The following is a 21,217-nucleotide window of genomic DNA, read 5'->3' as shown; positions in this document are numbered from 1 at the left end:
AGAAGGCCATCTCAATTTTTAGCAAATAATTCCAATTGTTTTTAAATGATTTCATTTTCATTTGCAATTATAAAACAGTACATTGTACTTAATGGTAACTTAGTTGCATAAATCCATATTGGTGACAAAACAATATCTGTGTTACATTTTTTTTGGTAGACTTCTAAGCTTTCCAAATTATGGAAAAAACCCTTTATCTGGAAAACCTGAACATGCTGTTAGGAAATGAATGCTAATAGATCATAGTCCTGTTTTTTGTAGTTGTAATGTCTCTTGGGGTAATGGCACGCTTCTAGGGTGTGGGCAAATACTCCCCTATTAAAATTGTTTAGGGATGGACATCCAAACTCTAGATCCTGTCAAATAACAGGAGTAGATGCTGAGGCAACTAAGCTCCCAAAAACACACTGTCTGCCATTACCCTTACATCAAAACAGCTTTGGCTATACACATTCCATGCTATGACCTCTTGTTCTGGAGTGGATTATGTTATCTGATCTGAAAAGGTAAGTTACATGTTATACCATGAAAATAAGCCATCCTTTAATTACTAGATTGTATCTCTGGCAGAGGTAATTGCTGATATCAAGAAAATGTTAAAATCAAGTGTTCCATATTTATACTTACCACCATGTCTCTCTGGCTTTTATTATATGTATTCTTTTGCTTTACTTTTAGATTCAGATTCCGATTCCCTTTCAAGACCCGAATCTCCTCTCCATTTATTTGTCTCCTCTCATCTTCCTCACTGTCCTCCCAAACCTGATCATATAATAAAGGCTCCAGCCAGCTCCGAGACCCCTTCTGGGCAACCTGAGCCTCCACTCTGTAACCAGATTTTCTCAGCTGAATGTTTTTTTTCTGTTATATCATTTCTGATAATCTTCAGGCTGTAGCAATCATCAAAAAAGGTCCACAATATTCATATTAAGAGTATTTTTGAGATACATAAAAGCAATCATTCAAGAAGTAATAATAGAAAATCCCACTACAGGTAGAGATCACAATCTGTAATTCTCCAGCATTCCTTGCTGTTTAAACATTAGCTAGAGAGTCAGGGATATGTGATCTCCACTATGATATTGACTAGTTATGTTTTCTAATAGGCATTCTTAGAAGGCGATTGTGCTTAAGCTCAGATCAGTAACTCTGTTCCATGCATAGCATGAAGGTACATTTCTACCACCTCTCTATTAATATACTCAAGGCAGATCCATTGTTGTTTTTCAAGGGCTGTACACATGGCAATCTGAGTGTTAATTTATGCTAAAGCCAACTTGCTTTTCACATAGCAAGTAATACCAAATAAAGTCCATATAAACAACATAAGATCTTCTGCCCTTGGGTTTCTTTTATACAACCTGCTGTACATAAAGGGATGAATAAGAACCATTGTCTCATAGCACAGACTGTCAGGGGAAAACACTTTTCTAACTTTTTTCTGACAAACCAGTTATTTAAAAGCAAGAGACACTGATCAATGTTTTACCATTACATCAGGAAAATATTTTAACTGTCTAAGCATGCAAGGCAGATATTTTGACACTTACGGTAGCCATACATATAAAGATCACAATCAGATCTTTCAATCACAAGCCTACCTTGAGGCAATGCAGATTCAGTCCTCCTTCACATTGGGATTCTTCTGAACTCATTCTGAAACCTGTCAAACTGCATAAAAACAACCCTTAAAATTACCTTTAATTCTACCCTAATAGGGGTAGATGACAATTGTTCATCACTTTCCTGTGCTGATAATTTCACCATATTCTAAAATGAGTGTGTGTGTGTGTGGGGGGGGGTAAATATGTTTTGTGATGCCTGGTTTTTGTGCATGTATAGTATAACAAGACATAATTATCCCAGTTTGCAGATGCCTTTAAGTCTTCTCATCGTTTAATTTGGTACCGAATGAGATCAGACAAATGGTTTAACAGGATTGCCATGCAATGCAGTCACAATTTTGAGTTCTGACAAAACAAAGCAAAAAGTTGCAGGCTAATTTAGACTGGAAAATTTGATAGGTTAGATTATTGCCTGGAAAGTTTTAAAGTGACATTGTCATATTCCTGTGAAAACCTGGAGGAATGCCAGTCTTAGATTTAAAGCTTAGCAAAGGACATTCCTTAATTATTTCTTTCCATTATTCTGTATTTGTTAGTCTCATGGCATGTCTCTTGCTCTTATTGTCTCGAAAGGACACAGGGACTTTGTTAAATACAGTCCACTTAGGTAAATTCCCCCGATTTGTTCATGCTGAAGTGACTAGCAGTACAGTATCAATATTATAAATGTGCAATATTGGTAGCAGGAAGGAAAACAGGGATGACATCAGTATCCTGGCACATCAATTAGCACTTCTCTAATAATGCAACAGAGATTATAGTTGTCTGCAGATTGTCAGAAATAATTTTCTTTTGTGTTTTCATGTGCAGTGTTTTGCTTTGGCATCTTTGTTTTTCTTTTATATTACAGTTCAGTTTTAATTTGTGATTTACATTTGTTTGAAGGCTGTTCTTCAGAGGCTCCTCACATTCATGGCTTTTACTCAGTGTTTGCTGTGTGTAAGTAGCCTGGGAATCCCAGGCACATCATTTGCTTATAAAGTAGATCATGTGCCCTGTGCAGTATTAGTCACACGACTTCTAACGTGACCTACTATTTGTAAAATTTGTAATATTTTACCGATAGCAGGTCATATAATACCATGTAGCCAGTTTCTGCTTTGTTCTTCACTTGCTGCTCTAGGTTCCAAGGTCTTACTTTAACCCTTCCTTTTAATTATTAAAGAGATAGTATTCATTTCTGGAGGGCTGCAACCTGCAGCTATTTTGGGAACCCTGTTTACTTAATAATGATTTTGCAAAATTAAGGTAACTGAATCACCTTGGTCAGGTGGCATTCACACTGTAGCTTAGCTGCATAAATGCCAGACCACCAGGGTGTAAAGCTATAATGATTCCACTATTTAAAAATGCATCAGTAAAACAAACTAGAAAGTATAGCCTTGTATGATTGATCAAGGAATACTATCGGAGCTAAGGACACATTTGGCATTATTTGTACCGTATCACCTTTATGTATTATGGTGTCTTAAGGCTTAGTTAACCTGAAAATCTTTATTCTGTTTAGACATGCAATCTGTAGCCCTATTTCTGCTCTAGAACTGGACATCCCTTGTATGGCTTCTTTTAACACGCAGCACAAACAGGGTTTATTATTTCAATCATTACATTTCACGCTAGAATCTCAACATTTGTATAACTGTGCAATTTAATGCTGATTTTGTGAAGGGCACCCATTATGTTTTCTCAGTCAGGCCCCCATTTAGATTATGGCCAGCCTGCTAAAGTAGTATTTGTTGTGAAACTTCAAGACAGTCAATAAAACAACTGAAAGCTAAGAATAACACAAAATACAGGGTGAAACATACATAAATTGACCAGAAAGTGAGTAAAATTATTTTCTGATAACATTTTAAGTCAACTACATTAGGTTCCCGTCTCAAGTGAATTTTAAAAATTGATTTTTATACTGCAGTGAGCTATTAAAACTTTGACGTTCAAACGCATTCTTCTTCCAGTTATGCCCTTACCACGTACACTTCAAACAAAAGTGAATACCGCTTGTGAAATAGTAGCTACTCTACAGTACATCCTGGAGCACATGCAGCTCAACATTCTTCAGTAGGATAAAAGGCCAACAGAGGTTACTGTTTCATTACAGTTATTTCTATGAGATTAGACCAATCAGGTCTTCTCTCATAGTTGCTCCTATGAGTAAACTCAAATGGACAAAATGCTAAATAAAGTGTGTCAATGTTTTACTGCACATTAGTTTAAAAGTCACTTTAAGAAGCAACTTATTAAAAATGGTTGTACGTCCTTTAAAGCAGTAGTTGTAGGAGGTTTTCCTTTTTAGCCCACATTGATGTCCAGCCATTGGTCAGGGCCTCCCTTAGGTTAGAATAAAGTTATTGGTATGGGAAATCAATGGTGTATCAAGCAGTCAGTCATAGTTCCAACACCTAATTGTAAAGACTAAGTCATAGTTAAATATCTAATTTCTTAAGCTTCAAAATGACAGGACAATCTTGGGTTGATTTTTTTCACAGACGGTGCTGCTGTGGTTTTAAAATGATTCTGTGTGTACAGACGCATAGGTAAACTTCCATAGATGAAGCCTTTGTGTTATCCATTAGCTGGAGTGAAATGGCTATCTAGAAAATGAGATTTTTGCCATCATACTTCTGATGTCAATACAGGTGTATGATCTTGTGCTTATTTATAAAATTAGAATGGACAGAAAGCATTAACATTGATTAAAGCAAAATCTGCATAATTCTTGTGCTGAAAAAGCTTTCCTGGCACATGTCCTTGCCTGCAGCAGAATTTGTCCCCAGCCTCAGTACATTTAGAATTCCATTAGAAGTCATTTAGAAAAGCTTAAAAATGGCCTATTTTTTAACCTCCAGGCATGTTAAAGAGACCAAATCTATGAAATTATTGAAGGCGGTTTCGGCTTTCCAATATACATTTTAACTATACAATAAAGCTGGCCACAGACGCAAAGATCCGAACGTACGAATCAACGTACGATCGGAAATTCCCATCTCCCGACCTGCCACTAACCATTAAAGGGATACTGTCATGGGAAAAAATTTTTTTTTCAAAATGAATCAGTTAATAGTGCTGCTCCAGCAGAATTCTGCACTGAAATCCATTTCTCAAAAGAGCAAACAGATTTTTTTATATTCAATTTTGAAATCTGACATGGGGCTAGACATTTTGTCAATTTCCCAGCTGCCCCTGGTCATGTGACTTGTGCCTGCACTTTAGGAGAGAAATGCTTTCTGGCAGGCTGCTGTTTTTCCTTCTCAATGTAACTGAATGTGTCTCAGTGGGACATGGGTTTTTACTATTGAGTGTTGTTCTTAGATCTACCAGGCAGCTGTTATCTTGTGTTAGGGAGCTGTTATCTGGTTACCTTCCCTTTGTTCTTTTGGTTGGCTGCTGGGGGGAAAAGGGAGGGGGGTGATATCACTCCAATTTGCAGTACAGCAGTAAAGAGTGATTGAAGTTTATCCTTATTGGAAGCATAACCAGCCTATGTGGGTTTTGTTTACATGATTTTCTAGTAGATAATGTATGAAGATCCAAATTACGGAAAGATCAGTTATCCGGGAAATCCCCAGGTCCTGAGCATTCTGGATAACGAGTCCCATACCTGTTTTGCAAAAATATGTAAGCCACTATGTGACTTGCATACAAATCTGAATGTTTACTATTGGTAACTATGACGTTTCCTATCACAAAGGCTGTTTCATTACTTTAGGGATGGAGCTGTACACACTACTTTTAAACGCAAACGCTAGAGGACAGCTTGTTCATTTCCACCCCCACTCACATTTACTTGATAATTACAGCATTTGTAATGGAGCAATTTCATATTCTGTAATGACTCCGGCACTTCATCTTCATTCTGTGCAGGGTTAAGGCTCTTGGTGAGTTCCTGGCTTGGAGTTTCATCTCCCTGGCAACAATTCGAGTCATCACAGAACAAACTAAATCACTAGTGACAGCGGGATAACCATCATGCTCTCACAATAGATGCACAGTTGAATAGGGATTCTTAACTCTTTTCCAGCCTTAAAGGAAAACTATACCCCCAAAATGAATACTTAAGCAACAGATAGTTTATATCAAATTGAATGACATATTAAAGAATCTTACCAAACTGGAATATATATTTACATAAATATTGCCCTTTTACATCTCTTGCCTTGAACCACCATTTCGTGACTCTATCTGTGCTGCCTCAGAGATCACCTGACCAGAAATACTACAACACTAACTGTAACAGGAAGAAGTGAGGAAGCAAAAGGCAGAACTCTGTCTGTTAATTGGCTCATGTGACCTAACATGTGGTTTGTATGTGTGCACAGTGAATCTTACGATCTCAGGCGGCAGCCCTTATTTTTTAAAATGGCAATTTTCTATTTATGATTACCCAATGGCACATACTACTAAAAAAGTATATTATTATGATAATGGTTTGTTTACATGAAGCAGGGTTTTACACATGAGTTGTTTTATTCAGTATCTTTTAATAGAGACCTACATTGTTTGGGGGGTATAGTTTTCCTTTAAGAGCTTGCAACGTGGTTAGGAAAACAGATCACACACACTAGAGATATTCCAGGATAAATTGTTGTTCTAGAAGTAAAATGCTCTTAAAATCACACACACACACAATAGTTTTTACAATAGTTTTTACATTAGAAAAGCTTGATGCTGCTTTTCAGTACATTAGTCTTTAGTGTTTGGGCTATGTGTTTGCTTTGTATGTTTAGTATGCAGGGGTGAAAGCTACTTTGTTCAGTCATCTCCTCCTCCTCCTCCTCTCATTATTACTCTGAAGAACCAAGGAGGAGGAATTAGGTGTGAAATACAAGTGCCTTGAATTACAGTTTACTGCATTGTGTAATGCACATTATCAGTGGTTACCAACCACATAAGTGTGCTTTTTGGTTATTTGCTTCTCTCAATTGTTATTAATATGGTGATTCTTTGAGGCCTTATATATAAATATATATTTGTTATACTAAATATTTTTCAACATTTTAAAAATTATGGTTAAAAAAATTGGACTAAACAAATGTCTACTATCATAATATCATTTAGGAGGAACTGAGCTTGGGCTGCACCAAAAGCATTTATCAGTTTACAATTACAAGTTATTAAGTGGCTTCAGATCTGGTGAAATTTCCCAGTCCATGCGTTATGTAGTTGGCTGCATCCAAAACTTTGCCATTTTAGTGTACCAAAGGTAGTGGTTGCTAAGACTGCACCATAAATGCAAGGTGATAGCAATGGAATAGAGGAGTTTATGACTAGGGATGTACAAAGAAAGCCACATGTTTAGTAATGCAGCAATAGACCTGGATAAATGATGTAATTTCAAATAGCAATAGTTAAATCAATTTAGTCATCACAAACATTTTGTCAGCAGAAAAGATTTAAGCATAATAGGGCTCATTTACAAAAATATAGTTACAGTAGTGACCAACTACTAATTACTTTTAATGAGTCTACTCAAAGTAGAAAATAAAAGCCAAGATCTCAATGGTTGCAGTAGGCAATTACACTGGTGCAATGCAGCACCTATATCTGTAAATCAGCTTCTTTGTAAGTGGAGAACAAGGTTTGTTTGGAGCTTGCTAACAGCACAAAGCTTATCCAGGCATGTTCCCAGCCACATACAGTATTTGGGCCTGCACACTTAAATGTTTCAGAGCAGCTTGCCTTGAGTTGTTTGTTGCTTCATGTACACGCCTGAATTTGTTTCTCACCAATATTGTCAACTAACCACTTATAGATCTCTCACCTAGCAACAATGCATATGGTTGAAATGAACTTTCTTTCCTCCATTAATTATTGGAACCTGCTAAGTTTTTTTTCTCCCCCTCCCCTTCCAGGTTCAGTCCATGCAACATCAATAGCTGCTTCCCGTGTGGAGCAGGCACTGTCTGAAGTTGCCTCATCACTGCAAAGCAGTGCCCCAAAGCAGGGTCCACTTCACCCGTGGATGACATTGGCACAGATATGGCTTCATGCAGGTAAGGAGATATTCAGAGGAACACAGTAGAACTGTTGATGTTAATAGCATCAATAAACAAAACCTCTAAAGGTGGCCATCGCCAAACAAGCACATCTCTCTCCGATATGCCCACATAGAGGTGGGCAATATTGGGCTGATCCGATCTTGGGCCCTAGGGCCCAACAATTGGATCATAATGTAGCCAATACAGGCGGTCGGATCACGGCACCGCATCAATGAATAGATTTGGCCGCAGTCCGACGGGATTATTAATCCTGCCCAATCGACATCTGGACGACTTTCAGCCAGAAAACGATCAGGAAAGCCCATGGGCCAATAAACTGCCGACACAGTCTGTCTGTTGCTTTTATCGGCCCATGGTATGACCAGCCTAACTCTACATTGCCTTTATCTCTGTCTAAGCCTGTGCTATGCTCAAAAATCCATTAAATAAAATTAGTTTAGGGTATGTTCCTATTGTGCTATGCTAAATGACAATTTCCTACAATTCAGTTCCTACAGTTCAATTCAGCCCCAGTGTAAAAAAAAAAAAAAAGTTCCCGAGCTGCAATCAGTTTTTCATGTTTGTTTGTTTTGTCTAAGAAGGGAACCAGCCAGGCTTTGAGGTTACATCCCCAGACAACTTAACGTTCATGAAAGAAGCATGGAAATTTGTTGATATGGAGTGTGCTTGCAATGTAAATGCATGGTTAAATTTTTAAATACACATTTAGCTTTTTTGTTTGCTTTTTATGTAAGGTCTAAAGAGCAGGGTCCTCTTTAACCTCCTGTATCAGTCAGTATTTGTATAGAATTTTTTGATATATACACCCTTCTATTGGAAGACTCTAAAGAATGCAGTGTAAATACACATTCACAAGAAACAAATATTTTAACTCATATTTAAAGGCATTTTAGAACTATGTTTGAATGGGTTTTATAAGTGAAAGTGTAAGTTTGTTTATTACAAATGGTATAATTCAAATGCAACATAAGAGTGAGAGAATGAGTGTGTTTTGCTTTTGAGGTGATTTCATGTCCTGAAATGTGATGTGATGCATTGTGAAGGTAGTTTAATTTTGAGACAAGCAGAAGAATAGATTATTATTAGTGGGGGATTGGTATAGGTTACTCTGAGAATAATCCCATACATGTAGAGGACAGAACATACATAATTATAGTAATATGTTGATGAAACACCCACTGTAGAATGTGGACTTCGTTTTAGACACACACAAGACATTTTTAAATAAAAAGCTATGCTATCAGATGGCAGAAAAGGGAAGGTTCTTTTTGGGGTTGGGGGAAACATATTAAGGCCCTACTACTGCACTGACATGAAAGATTTTGAAATCTCAAAGTCCTGTAATTATTCAGTCTGGGTTTAAGGGAGCCAGCACACGGGCAGATTCGGGGAGATTTAGTTGCCTGGCGAATAATCACCTCTTCTGCGGGGTGACAATCTCCCTGAACTGCCTTCCCCCTGCTATAATAAGAAAACGCCAATGCACTTGCGGCGTTCGATTTCCGAAGTCGCCCAAAATTTCCTCGTGAGGCAACTTCGGAAATCGAAGAGCCGCGAGTGCATTGGCGCTGACGTTTTCTCATTATAGCAGGGGGAAGTCAGTTCGGGGAGATTGTCGCCCACAGAAGAGACGATTAGTCGCCAAGCGACTAAATCTCCCCGAATCTGCCCCTGTGCTAGCTCTCTAAGGGTGCATCTAAAGGTGGCCATACACAGGCAGATTAAAGCTGCCGATATCGGTCCATTAGACCGATTCGGCAGCTTATCTGCCCATGTGTTGCGGCTCCCGACGGGTCCAACCGAACGATATCAGGCCAAAAATCAGCCAGATATCGATCGGTCAAGTTTGAGTTTTCGTACGATCCAGGACCACATCGGCTAGTTGATGCGGTCCTGCGACCCTTCGGAGCCCATTCGTAGTATCGTAGTCCGATCATTCGCCCAGCCATCGGGTCATATCGGGTCAAGATCCGCTTGTTTGTCGACCTTGCCAAATGAGCGGATCCTATAGTGTTTGGCCACCTTAACTCAGAATGGCAGGTATTAGTTGTGAAATCAAGCAGCAATGCCTTCGTACAGAAGTTAGCTAGCATGCATTTTTAAAGGCCTGATGTAACCTCATGGTCTGATAACACTCAGATAACTGAGGAAGCTTAAGGTGCTGGCAGGAGAATTAGAACTGATCTGTGATGCTGTCTGTGCTTAATTATCTACAAATAAGGGATCAACATCTGACAAGTGATCACAAGGAGTGGATTAGGTCCTTTAAAGACTGAACAATGTCTCTCCTTAGCTCTATGATAACAGCATTGCTGTATTTATAGCGCGCAAATGTAGTCTAGATGATAAATCCTTGTTCCTGTCATGCCACACTTAAAAGCCTCACAGTGTTCTAATGGTGAATGTTTAGCTGCTTCCATTATTTGGGATGTTTTAGTTAATATGCAATATTAATGCTATGTCTTTTACTTGAAACCAAAATCACTCACAACACAAATGAACTGTATTATCATTATAGAGACTCACCACCTGTATGTATATTCAAGTATACAGCTACATGCATGGTTTATTCTGTGGTTGTGAATTAGAGATGCTGCCTATTTGCTTGTTGAAGTCTGAGCCCTGTATCTGCTCTCTCTGAGGCATGCTTCATCTTGTAGAGGCTAGGTAAACAATGTAGACTGTAAGACAATATTAGGCAAGTTGGGTACATGAAACAGGCAGGGCAGACAAAACACATACATGGAACAGGCAGGGCTTTATGGTTGAATTTTGGACCACTCACGTGCAATACTTACTGCGGATGAGCCTTTTTTCTGGACCCAGCATCTGGAAATGTCATCCCAACATTTGATCCTAGTAGCATATTTGCCCACAAATAACTCGATTAAATTGCCCTAGTCATATCAGTCAAATTTTAAATCTATGGGTTATTTTTCAGTGAATTACAACATTTGCAATAGCTTTCTCTGTGCCTATAAATCTTGTCTCTGCTCCTTAAAAATGACAAAAGGCTATATTTTGAGGAAAAATCAGTAGATTAAATATTTTATTGAGGTACCAATTAGAATGGCTTCAATCATCATTCAGAATGACACAATCATTCTATTTCCAGAAAGGCTCAAATGCACAAACTAAACAGTCCACGGAATTGTGCAGGACATTTCATCCTTCTAAGTTTCATTCAATTAGGATGCTTTCCATGTAAAGCAAAGCCTTGTGATGCTTTGCTTAGCTATTGTGCTACCTAACACTGGGTGAAATCCAGATTTCTCACATTACAAGAGAAAAGTTTCGTCTTAAAATGTCACTTGGCCTGTGTTCTCACACCAAAGATCCACAAAATGCTCCTACTGCCGTCTTCTTGTCTGTATTCATTTAGTCAATTAAAATGAGTCTAGGGTTGTTTTAAAATCCTTTTAATTTTGTTGAAATAAAATTAAGGATAGTCCAAAGCTGGCATTACAAGGAAGCGGATTTACCAATTACTAAATATAATTCAGTGCACATTTGGTGGTGCTATAAAGGGGGTCCGTATAGGCCACGCTACATAGTTGCCTTATGTTGCTAATTACAAGGGCTTGGCCTTCATTTTTATTTATATTGTCTCAGAATATCACTCTCTACATCATACTTTATTCAAAGTTTAGACATCCGTCAGGGCAAACTGTGATAGAATAGTCAGAAACAAGTGAATATTCAAGTGAATAAACTGAAGAATTGGATAATTTTGCTTACTCAGGAACTTGCCAGACAGAGTAACACTTATAATCATCATTTAGGTCCTTTGATTTTCAATATCATGCCAAATGACATTATTGGGTTGCCTTGATCACAAGACCTTACAATCGTTTCCTAGTGTTTCTAAAGCTGGGCAGCTTGATGGCAGGAACAAATTCTCACTTTTCAAATGTTAGTAACATTGAAAGTGTGGTCTGTTGTGAAAACTTGGTCATTGGCACTTTCTCAATGGTCTGCTATGGTAGACAGCTATGAACATTGATGTTTCAGGGGGTATTCTAACTTTACATGTTTCATGTGAAGTTGTATTCACCACTATAGTGTGAAAAAGTGCTGATGACAGAAAATGCAAGCAAGTTTAACTATCTGATGTTATGTTGAATCCTGCCACTGTATAGCAGATCATACTGTAACATACCAGCAACTCATTATACACACTACTGTAGGAAAGGAAAAACATTGTTGGCTGCCCCCAACAGAATGCCCCTATAGGCAGCTATAAAAATAATTATCCATGACAATCACTTAGCAGTCACATATCTTTCTCCTAGAATTTTATTGTACTGTTCTATTAATGTTTAAATGTCTTGATGAAGAGGCTTTCTTACCATCCATTTCAATATATAAGATTTGGCAATAAATCTAATCTCAAAGGCCTTGTGTTTTAAGTATTTGCCCCTGTGTGGGAGGTGACTTCTCAGATTTATTGCAATGAGAGAACCTGATTTTGTTGGGACAATCTCTTGTACTATCCAGCTATACATCTTTCTGTACCTTGAGTCATATTGCCCCATGATAATACTAAACCTCTTAGAGATATTAGGCTATATTTATCAATGAGTGAAACTAGAGTGTGTTCCCCAGTGTGCCAGATGGAAATTTTACCACTCTCGGTTCATTTGTATAGGATTTTTTGTATAATGACAGTAGAAGTCACTAGAGACCTGATGTTTCCCTATGGCAAACTGTGAGAAATAATCTATGTAAGCCAAATTGATTAAAGAAAGACAGTAGCCCACCTGCAGCATTGTTAATTAGCCACATGGAGTATGTTCTGCAGGATTAATCTCCGAGTTCTTGTCCCTTTGTAGTGTCACATTTGGAAATGACAACGGGCTCAAAAGAAGAAAAAAAAAAAACAACTGACTTCTGTTTTACTAAAAATAAATTTCTACTGGGTGGTGGATTAAAAAACGGTTAAGTGGCAAAACCCTTTAACCTTGTAGCTTTCTACTAATGATGTTGTTGTCAACCTGCCCCTAAAGCTCACTGTACAATAGCACACTTTGTTTTTAGTACTAATGACTTTTTCTGCACTTCCCCACAGCTGAAGTATACATCGGAATAGGAAAACCTGCAGAGGCCACAGCTTGTGTCCAGGAAGCAGCTAATCTTTTCCCCATGTCCCACAATGTACTCTATATGAGAGGTCAAGTGGCCGAGTTACGAGGAAATATTGATGAAGCCAAACGTTGGTATGAAGAAGCATTATCGATTAGTCCTACTCATGTAAAGAGCATGCAGAGATTGGTAAGTCACACACAGCACTTATTTGCTGAGTAAAACATACTGCAGTTATTGTCCAGTAGAATGACTTTCTGTATACATGTTAAATATGAGTTTGTATATAGTGCTTGATTCCGATACATGCTGTTGCCTCTGCTTCCTGTTCCCCATCACCACCTTAGGTTATATTCTTTTATACTAACATATTTGGGGGGATATTGCACATTATTAGTGCACATGCACAATTTGAGGACTATTTGCACTCTTTTTTGTTATTCTTGGGTTTCATTGAGACTTATAGAACCCCTGGCATTATTATTTATTGTGTTTGTACCAAAGGACATATGGGAAATACAATTCTTTTAATTGCAAGCTTTAAAATGACTTTCAGCTGTTTTAAGTTGAGCTTTGATTTTCAGTTTGGTAATTTGGAGATTAAAGATATTTTTTACCCTATATTTATTATTCACATGTACATAAAAAAAAATATATGGTTTTCTGGAGTCAACTTAATGTTAGGGGCTTTTAAAGGAGAACTAAAGTCTAACTAACAAAGTAGGCTAGACATGTTGTTCATTATATTTTGGGTTTCTGAACCAGCCCAAGGCAGCCACAGCATTTTAGCATTAAAGATCTGAGCATCCAAAGATGTCCCAGTAGCTCTCCATCTTTTTTTCTGCTGATTCACTGCACATGCTCTGTGCTGCTGTCACTTACTGAGCTTAGGGAACCACTCAAAATATACAGTTCACATAGACTATAAATGTCTGATTAGTAATTAATACAGATAATTACTACATGGTAGCACAGAAACCAGTGCAATTAGCATCAGAATTTAATAATCAGCCTTGTATCATCAGCTTATATTACAGGCCAAACCCATTTTCCTGGGTTAAAGTACTGTTTGGGGTTATTTTTGCTCTTGCAGTCTTAAACAATTGCTTATTTTGACCTAAACAGACCACATTTACTGTACAAATCCTAATTCTCTGGCTCACATTTGTCACTGATGCCTATTGCCATATTAGCCTGCATCTAGAACTTAACCACCCACATAAACCACAGTCTGAAAAGTTGCACAGGTGCTACTGTATACTACAAATACAATTCTGCTTATTGTTACTTGCAGAGATTCCTAATGTCCACAATGAGAAGTGATCCAAACAATTCCCTTGTGTTTTGGAATGAATTATAATCCGCTTCCACATGATAGGAACAAATGTCTGAGAGAGGTCATTGTGTCTTACTAACCAATTACACGATGAAGTGACATGCTATCACGCTAAGTTTGTTTCAGTGCAGCAGATGAAGAGAAGTGCTTCAAGAGTTACTCATCAGCTCAGTAGCTAGTGCATGCAGTTTCTTGGGACATTCCTCTCTGAAGGACTTCGTTTGAGAGGAGTTATGAGGCAAGCCGACATTGTTTCACATGTGCTACTAAGTGCAAAGATAAAAACAAAGATAAAGTTGCATTCTACTAGGTGCAGCATGAGGCAGAGGCTTTTCTGTTGTATTAATCTATATGGCCTTTGTCCTGCTCACACATTTCAGTACTCACTCTCAGTTTTGTCTTTCTTGTCTTAAGGGATCAGTATATGCTTCTGCTTAGTTCTTTGTTTCTTCATTCAGAATATGTCAGATATTAACCGAAGTGTGTCATATAGTATATATGGGAATGTACCAATCACTTTAAAAGAAAAGATTCAGAGAATCACTGAAAAAATGATGAGGTTGGGTCAGTAGTGGGAGGGAGAGAAATTAGTGACTGTGTTGATAGCTTTAAGTTGGCCATACATGTACCGATAACATTTTCAGTGTGTGTATAGTGGCTCTCAACACTTTTTACAGTTGGCAGCTGGACTATATTAATCAACTATCCTGCCATTTCCCTTATGCTTGAGTCACAACATTGATCCAAAGCAGTGTCGGACTGAGGTTCCTGGTTCCATCAGGAAACCTCATCTCAAGGGCCCCCCCGGTACGAAATAGCGCAAACAAATTAATATTAATTAAAATTAATATTTTTATTACATTAAACATATTGCTTCTAAACACTTATTAGCAAATACATCATACAGACACTTTAATGCATCCGCATCTATAGAAGTGCACGTGCTTGGGGAGCCGCCTGCCTATAATCTACATGCAGGCACAGTGTAGGCCAGCTGCTATCATCACAGGGTCCTGGGCTCCCACTGGGTTACATAGGGGCCCTCCGGGTTTTTTCCAGAGCCCAGGCAGGCCAGTCTGATACCGATCCAAAGACACCAGCAAAACCGTGGCCTCTGTGGGTAACTTTACCAAGAGATTCTTTTTTTGAACACAGTGCCATTTTTATTTGTTTCAGTATTTGTCATTTATCATAATGATACCCAGTTATTATGTACCAGTGCCTTAAGCATCTTTATCTATGGGGACTACATTGCTTTGTAAAGTACTTTTCTGCGTAATTCATCCTTGAGTGCAGATAAGAGCTAGCCAAGAAGGAAAAAAGCTTTAATCGGAGCTCTACTGCCCTAGGTAACAACTGGCCTGCTTTGTAAATGCTGGGTCATACTGGCTCAATTAGACAGAGCACTGCAATATGTTTATAGTGTTGTCTCCCTCACTATCTATACTGTATAAAAACACAAAAACTCTTTGTGTATTTTTAAAAGACCAATGTACATTTTATTTCTTCTGTGTATATTAAGAGGTCATCTCATATTCCTTTTCTCATATAATGTATTAAATGGCTGGACTTCCCATTTTAACCTAAGCAGCTGTCTCTCTAAACACAATGTTTGTATCACCACCCATAGCCCTCCTTTTCTAATTTAACTCATTATAATATAGGTGGGCATGGTAAGATAAGATTTTGTTAGCTAAACAGGGCAATGGAACATGATTTCCTTACCATAAAATCGTTCCAGAACAGGTGTCCCCCACACATTTCGACAGGAATACCTGTCCCCATAAGTGTCGCTCTATTCGCTCTATTTACTTTGACTGTGTCCTGCTGTATACAATGCACTCTTGTGCAGACAGATAAGGAAGTGAAGATATATAGGAAGAACTTATCTTTAATTAAAAAAAGGGGGGATGAAAATGATTCAAACAAATTTATCATAGAGGCCAATATATGCCTTCAACAGAAACCGCAATGAAAACATGTTTTAATGAATTTAAAACATTTTAAAACATTTGACATTTATATATGTATCGAAGGATTCACAGCCATGCTAAGCTCTTTCCCTCACTCCAGAGGCAATGCTTACTATTCAGAAAGTTAGTAGAGACATTGTATTAGGAGTGATTATAGTTCTCTAAAGCTGTGCTTATGTCCATTGGAGCTTACAGCCTTTTTGCACTAACACAATCCATATGCCAGGGCCAATTTTATCCAAATTCCAATATTTGGATGCACCTGAGTACCCAATGGGGGAAATTGCAGAGTCTTTTGCTCAATGTCTAAGAGAACATAAAGGTTTTCCAATGAAATCCTAAACCACTTTTAAGGTATTCTGTGGGTACGTGCCCCAATGCAGGACACTACCTTGTGCTCATTTTATACCATGTCACGTAGACTGGAGCTGTCTAGATTACTGCAAGGTTCTTTAAGGTGTTCCAATTGTTCTTAGTAAAGTGCAAAGGCAATATATCCCAGAAGCACAGGAATGGCAAACTACTCAAATACATTATATTATATTGAATTATAATTCAACTTAATAGAAGTATTTGTATGTAGACTGCTTTGGACTCTCTAGGGAACCCGTCTCACAGCCTGGGAACCCCTGAAAAGATAGTATATTTGAAATGATTGAGAAATTTAGGTGGGTAATGTTGGGTTAGTGCAGATGGAAATGAGCTGAATGAATGCTTGTAGTTAGAATCCCATTGTGCATGATCCTGTCACACTGTGCTCTACTGTTCTGCCTTAAATAGATCATTACTGTCCCTACAGAGTGGGAGGTTGCACATAGTTTGTGTGTAGGTGTTGAATAGTTGACCTTACAATAGCACAGGAATAGGGATGAATTATTCTACGTAGTCAGCCTGCATGACTTCAATATAACAATGAGTGCCCAGCTGTATTTACTCTTTATTATCCTCTGTGATGGGAGACTGCTCTTACCTTCCCTCGCCTTACTTATTGTCACTTACAGTAGGTACAAGGGATTCAGTAAAGCAGCTGTAGCCTTTGCCCTATATTGCTGAAATATAAGAACACTGCCCGTCTTCTTGCATGTACAGATCAAGGATGTTATTTGCTAGGTGAAAAATATGAAATGTGAGGCAACCTAGCATAAGCATTTTGCTTGTCTACATATTGTTACCACTTGCTCCTTCTGTACTCATGCACACAGCAGCCAAACCCTCATTTTATAGAAATGTTAATATAATAATGACTTCCCCCTGCGGACACACATATACACTTCCCTGTGTCTTTACATTGATACAAATTGTGTAAATACATAGGCTGTGCAAAAAAAAAAATGTTTTCAATATAGCTGTTAAAAAATTTAATATATAAAGGCTGGAGTGACTGGATGTAAACATAATAGCCAGAACACTACTTCCTGCTTTGTAGCTCTCTGGTTACTAGTCAGTGACTTGAGGGGGGGGCATAAGAGTCAAACGTTTGTTTTTGAATCTGAGCTGCATGCTAAGGATCAATTGCAAACTCACTGAACAGTTATGTCCCATCTGGCCCCCCTTAAAGTCGCTGACTAACTCGGAGTTAGAGAGCTGAAAAGTTGTGTTCCGTTATGCTAGACATCTGCTCACTCCAGCCTTTATACATTACATTTTTGGCTAACTATATTGAAAACATTTTTATTTTGCACAGCCTATTTACCCAGTTTTTATTTTGCCACTGAGCAATTCCTTTAAAGGGTAATTTTCCTCTTGAATTGCTGTTATGCTAATGTGTTCATGCAGGACCAATCATTGGCTGGATTGTTTTAGCCAGTTGAACAGTGAAAGCAAACATTTGATTGGTTGCCATGGGTTACTGCCCAGGTGCAAACTGGCCCAGTGTTTATAAATGGGTCGTATTGTCTGTAAGCCTTACTAATTTGCCTTGTTAAGTCCATCTCTCCTGCAATGTTTACTTGACTACTGAAATGAATTCAGTGCTCAGCACAGCCATTACTTTACTTTTTATTCATGAGGGGCAGAAGGCACACTGGCACCCTATGTCCTATGGTAAGCGCTAAGGACAGAGCTGAGCTGCACCCCCAACACTATGTTATTTGTGATACACAATTCAGCCATTCCCCTGTGCAAAAGTGATCTGTGCATGAACCCAAATGGGGCTTGCTCACTTGCCACGTACTTTTGCAGAGGGAATAGCAAATGACCGTTTATTAGTATGTTAAAAACTATAAAAAACTCACCTATAAAATTGTTTCTCTAGGTTCCAAAGCCTTAAACCCAAAGTGCATTGCTTCATCTGATGTAGATTGCATGGTTTCATTTGCCATTGTCCTTTTATTCTGTAGGTGGGGCTAATACTAGACATATTATTCTAATTAACCTCAAGCCTTAAAGTTGTATCAGACTACTTACCTTTGACCTGTCTTAAAAGGGGAATATTATAAATTCTTTTAAACTATAGAAGATTTTTATATTTTTATAATTGTAAGCTCCTCGTATATATTTTTTTTCTTCTGCAGCCGCGACTAGCACTCGTGCTGTCAGTCACAAACAGATTCTGGCATGAATTAGCAGTAGAAAAAACAGACTGACGAAGCAAACCATTTATAAAAAAGTATTATAACTGAGCTTTGGATATTTCATGTGACACTTCCCCTTTAAACATATTGTTGTTTGTTAATACCCTTTTCCCAGACAGAATGCTTTATTTGCTTTTCCCAGAGCACAAACTGCAAATGTCAAGTGTCTGAGCTACTGGACGTGCATCTATTCGTATTCTATTATGTTATAAAACAACATGGTCTCATTGCTCGATTTGTTTTCTTTCTCAGAGTCTGATTCTTCACCACTTGGGACGGTACAGCTTGGCGGAGAAGATCTTACGAGATGCTGTGCAGGTGAACTCAACAGCCCATGAGGTGTGGAACAGTCTGGGGGAGGTGCTGCAGGCTCAGGGCAATGATGATGCGGCTACTGAGTGCTTCCTGACTGCTCTGGAACTGGAGGCCAGCAGCCCAGTGATACCCTTCACCATCATACCCAGAGTTCTGTAAGAGTTTAGCAGGGCATTTAAACCCAGTTGTGGCTAATGGTGCATGTTTAGCAATGGGACAGCACAGCCCAAACACTTAGCAGTTTATCCACAGTCAGGTGAGATTCAGTGTGCATTTGATTCCCTCATTCCTAATGTTAGGTGTTCAGCTAATAAGAACAAAGTAGCTATACAATATAGTGGTTCCACTTACTATGTAGTCCCACAGGAGCATGCACTTCATTACAAAGTGCACATCAATCACGTGCAGGAGAGAAATAAATGCAGCTCCTAACTTTTGTGTTTTGCACTTTGGGTGACAACAACTTCTGAACTCCTGTCACTGTTACAATGTGATCCAAACTGTACAGTGTGTCTGGCAACTCTGCATTCAGCTAGCTCCTGCATGCTTATAGCACATATGGTTTTAGATGAAGAGCAATAGCATAGAATGACATGACTAATGGTTAATTAGCTAGGAGAACTGCTTTTAGGGCAGATACATTAATACTGTTGATTTTAAGTAGTATGGGGTAGCGCTCCAATTGGACTTGGGACTGAAGGAGGAGGCCTAATAAAGTGCCAATGTCATGTTAGAATGGAGTTTGTTACAAGCTGTCTACATGGAGATGGAGGAGAGAGCTCTAAGGCCTTTCACACCTCCTAATACAGATGTGCTGTTCATTGTAATTGTCTTGTAGCCATATCCTCGCTAGTGCCAAAATAAGGCAACAACTGAAATAATACACAGTGTCATTGTCCATCATTTGGCCATGTCTTTTATAGAATATAAGCAGATATGCAAATCCAATATCCTGAAATGAGTCTGAGATTCCTGTTTCAATGGACTACATAAGCTGAACTGTAACTGCAGATCAATAGCAGCCAGTCAAGGTGTGGGAGATCTTTCCAGTTTCTACCTTGTGGCTGCTGCTCATCATCCTGTTACAGCTTGCCCTATGCACATGGCTGTGGACATAGCATATTTATTATTCTATTTGATTTAGTCACTGTATGTCATTGGCAGTCTGTATAATAACACATAGCTGACATCCCCAGATGCAAGGCCTAGATATGCTGTTACTTCTGGCCCACAAATGTGAATATGCTGTATTTTTCTATCACTGCTGAACGTCATGGTCCTGTCCGTAGCTGTCCAGTGGCAAATTGTTGGCAGGAAGAGACATTTATATTTTGAGAACTGTATGCCTGTTACAAGACCGTAAGGAAATATTTGTTGTATTTACGTTTTTTTTAATGTGAATTCAGAGTTTATTTATCAAGACAATATGTACAAATGGATTGATGTTCTGACATCTCTTGTGATTAAATGAATCTAATGTACCTATGCTGATGTCAATAAAAAGTTTTCTAAGTGACCCACGGCCCTTTCATCTGAATGTGGTGCCCATAGCCAGTGTGTGCTGCTTGTATAATGCCGCAGGATGAGTGCAAAAAGCTCACATTGCTTTAACCCATCTGTTTTTGGGCAGAGAAGAAAAATGTGAAAAGCCAAGCTGGTAACAATGAGACTGGAAGGAAGTTATGTAATAATCAGGCATTTCCCTGCATTGCTGGTCTGGTGCATTTAGAATAAACTAAACAAATATTTGGTTGCTATGGGTTACAGTACCTGAACAAACTCTGCCTTTGTTCTAGCATAAAGCCACGGTGCAGTACTCTCCTTAAAGGAACAGTAGCCTCAACATAAATAAAGTGTTTTAAAGTAATTAGTGGTGCTTGCGAAGCAAAGCATCACTACTGTTATCTTGCAAACTTATTTTTATTCTTCTTCCGTATGAAAGTTTGGCGCGTAACTAGTCCCGCACCGTTTGTCCTAGACCCATGAATGAGGTGTCAAATCATGCGGCTTAATCGGGAATGGGGTGGTATGACTTTTCTAAGGGGTGGGTGGTTAATTGCCCCTTGCGGGGGCAATTAACCACCCCGAAAAGTCCCATAGATTAACATTGAGGCCAACTTTTGACGGATTCTAGCGCAGAGAGGGAATCTTGTAGAAACGTTAAATTTACCACATTTGAAGAGGTTTGCGACCTGTGTCAGATGATACCCCACACGAGGGTATAAGTTTTACCCCCGGGGCAGGAGAGGTCCCCAAATTTGCCCCATTGACTTATAATGGGGAATTTATCGAATAATTAGTTTGTCGCAGACCC

General features: G+C 38.6%; 1 protein-coding gene across 4 annotated transcripts in view; it reads left to right on the top strand.

Annotated features, from left to right (window-relative positions):
• Positions 1-20,419, top strand: part of ttc7b.L (tetratricopeptide repeat domain 7B L homeolog) — a 65,890-nt gene extending 45,471 nt beyond the window's left edge. The window contains exons 18-22 of one of the 4 annotated variants that reach the window (XM_041571842.1): positions 679-828; positions 2,511-2,564; positions 7,478-7,618; positions 12,693-12,895; positions 18,841-20,419. In XM_041571842.1, the coding sequence (XP_041427776.1) occupies positions 679-828; positions 2,511-2,564; positions 7,478-7,618; positions 12,693-12,895; positions 18,841-19,062 (770 nt within the window). In that variant the 3' untranslated portion in view covers positions 19,063-20,419. 4 annotated transcript variants of the gene reach the window in all.
• The last annotated feature ends 798 nt before the right edge of the window (positions 20,420-21,217 follow it).

Source organism: Xenopus laevis, chromosome 8L (assembly GCF_017654675.1).
Source record: "Xenopus laevis strain J_2021 chromosome 8L, Xenopus_laevis_v10.1, whole genome shotgun sequence".
In the NCBI taxonomy this organism is placed as follows: Eukaryota; Metazoa; Chordata; class Amphibia; order Anura; family Pipidae; genus Xenopus; species Xenopus laevis.
Note: the sequence above shows the minus strand (reverse complement) of the source record. Positions and strands in the feature narration are given on the sequence as shown.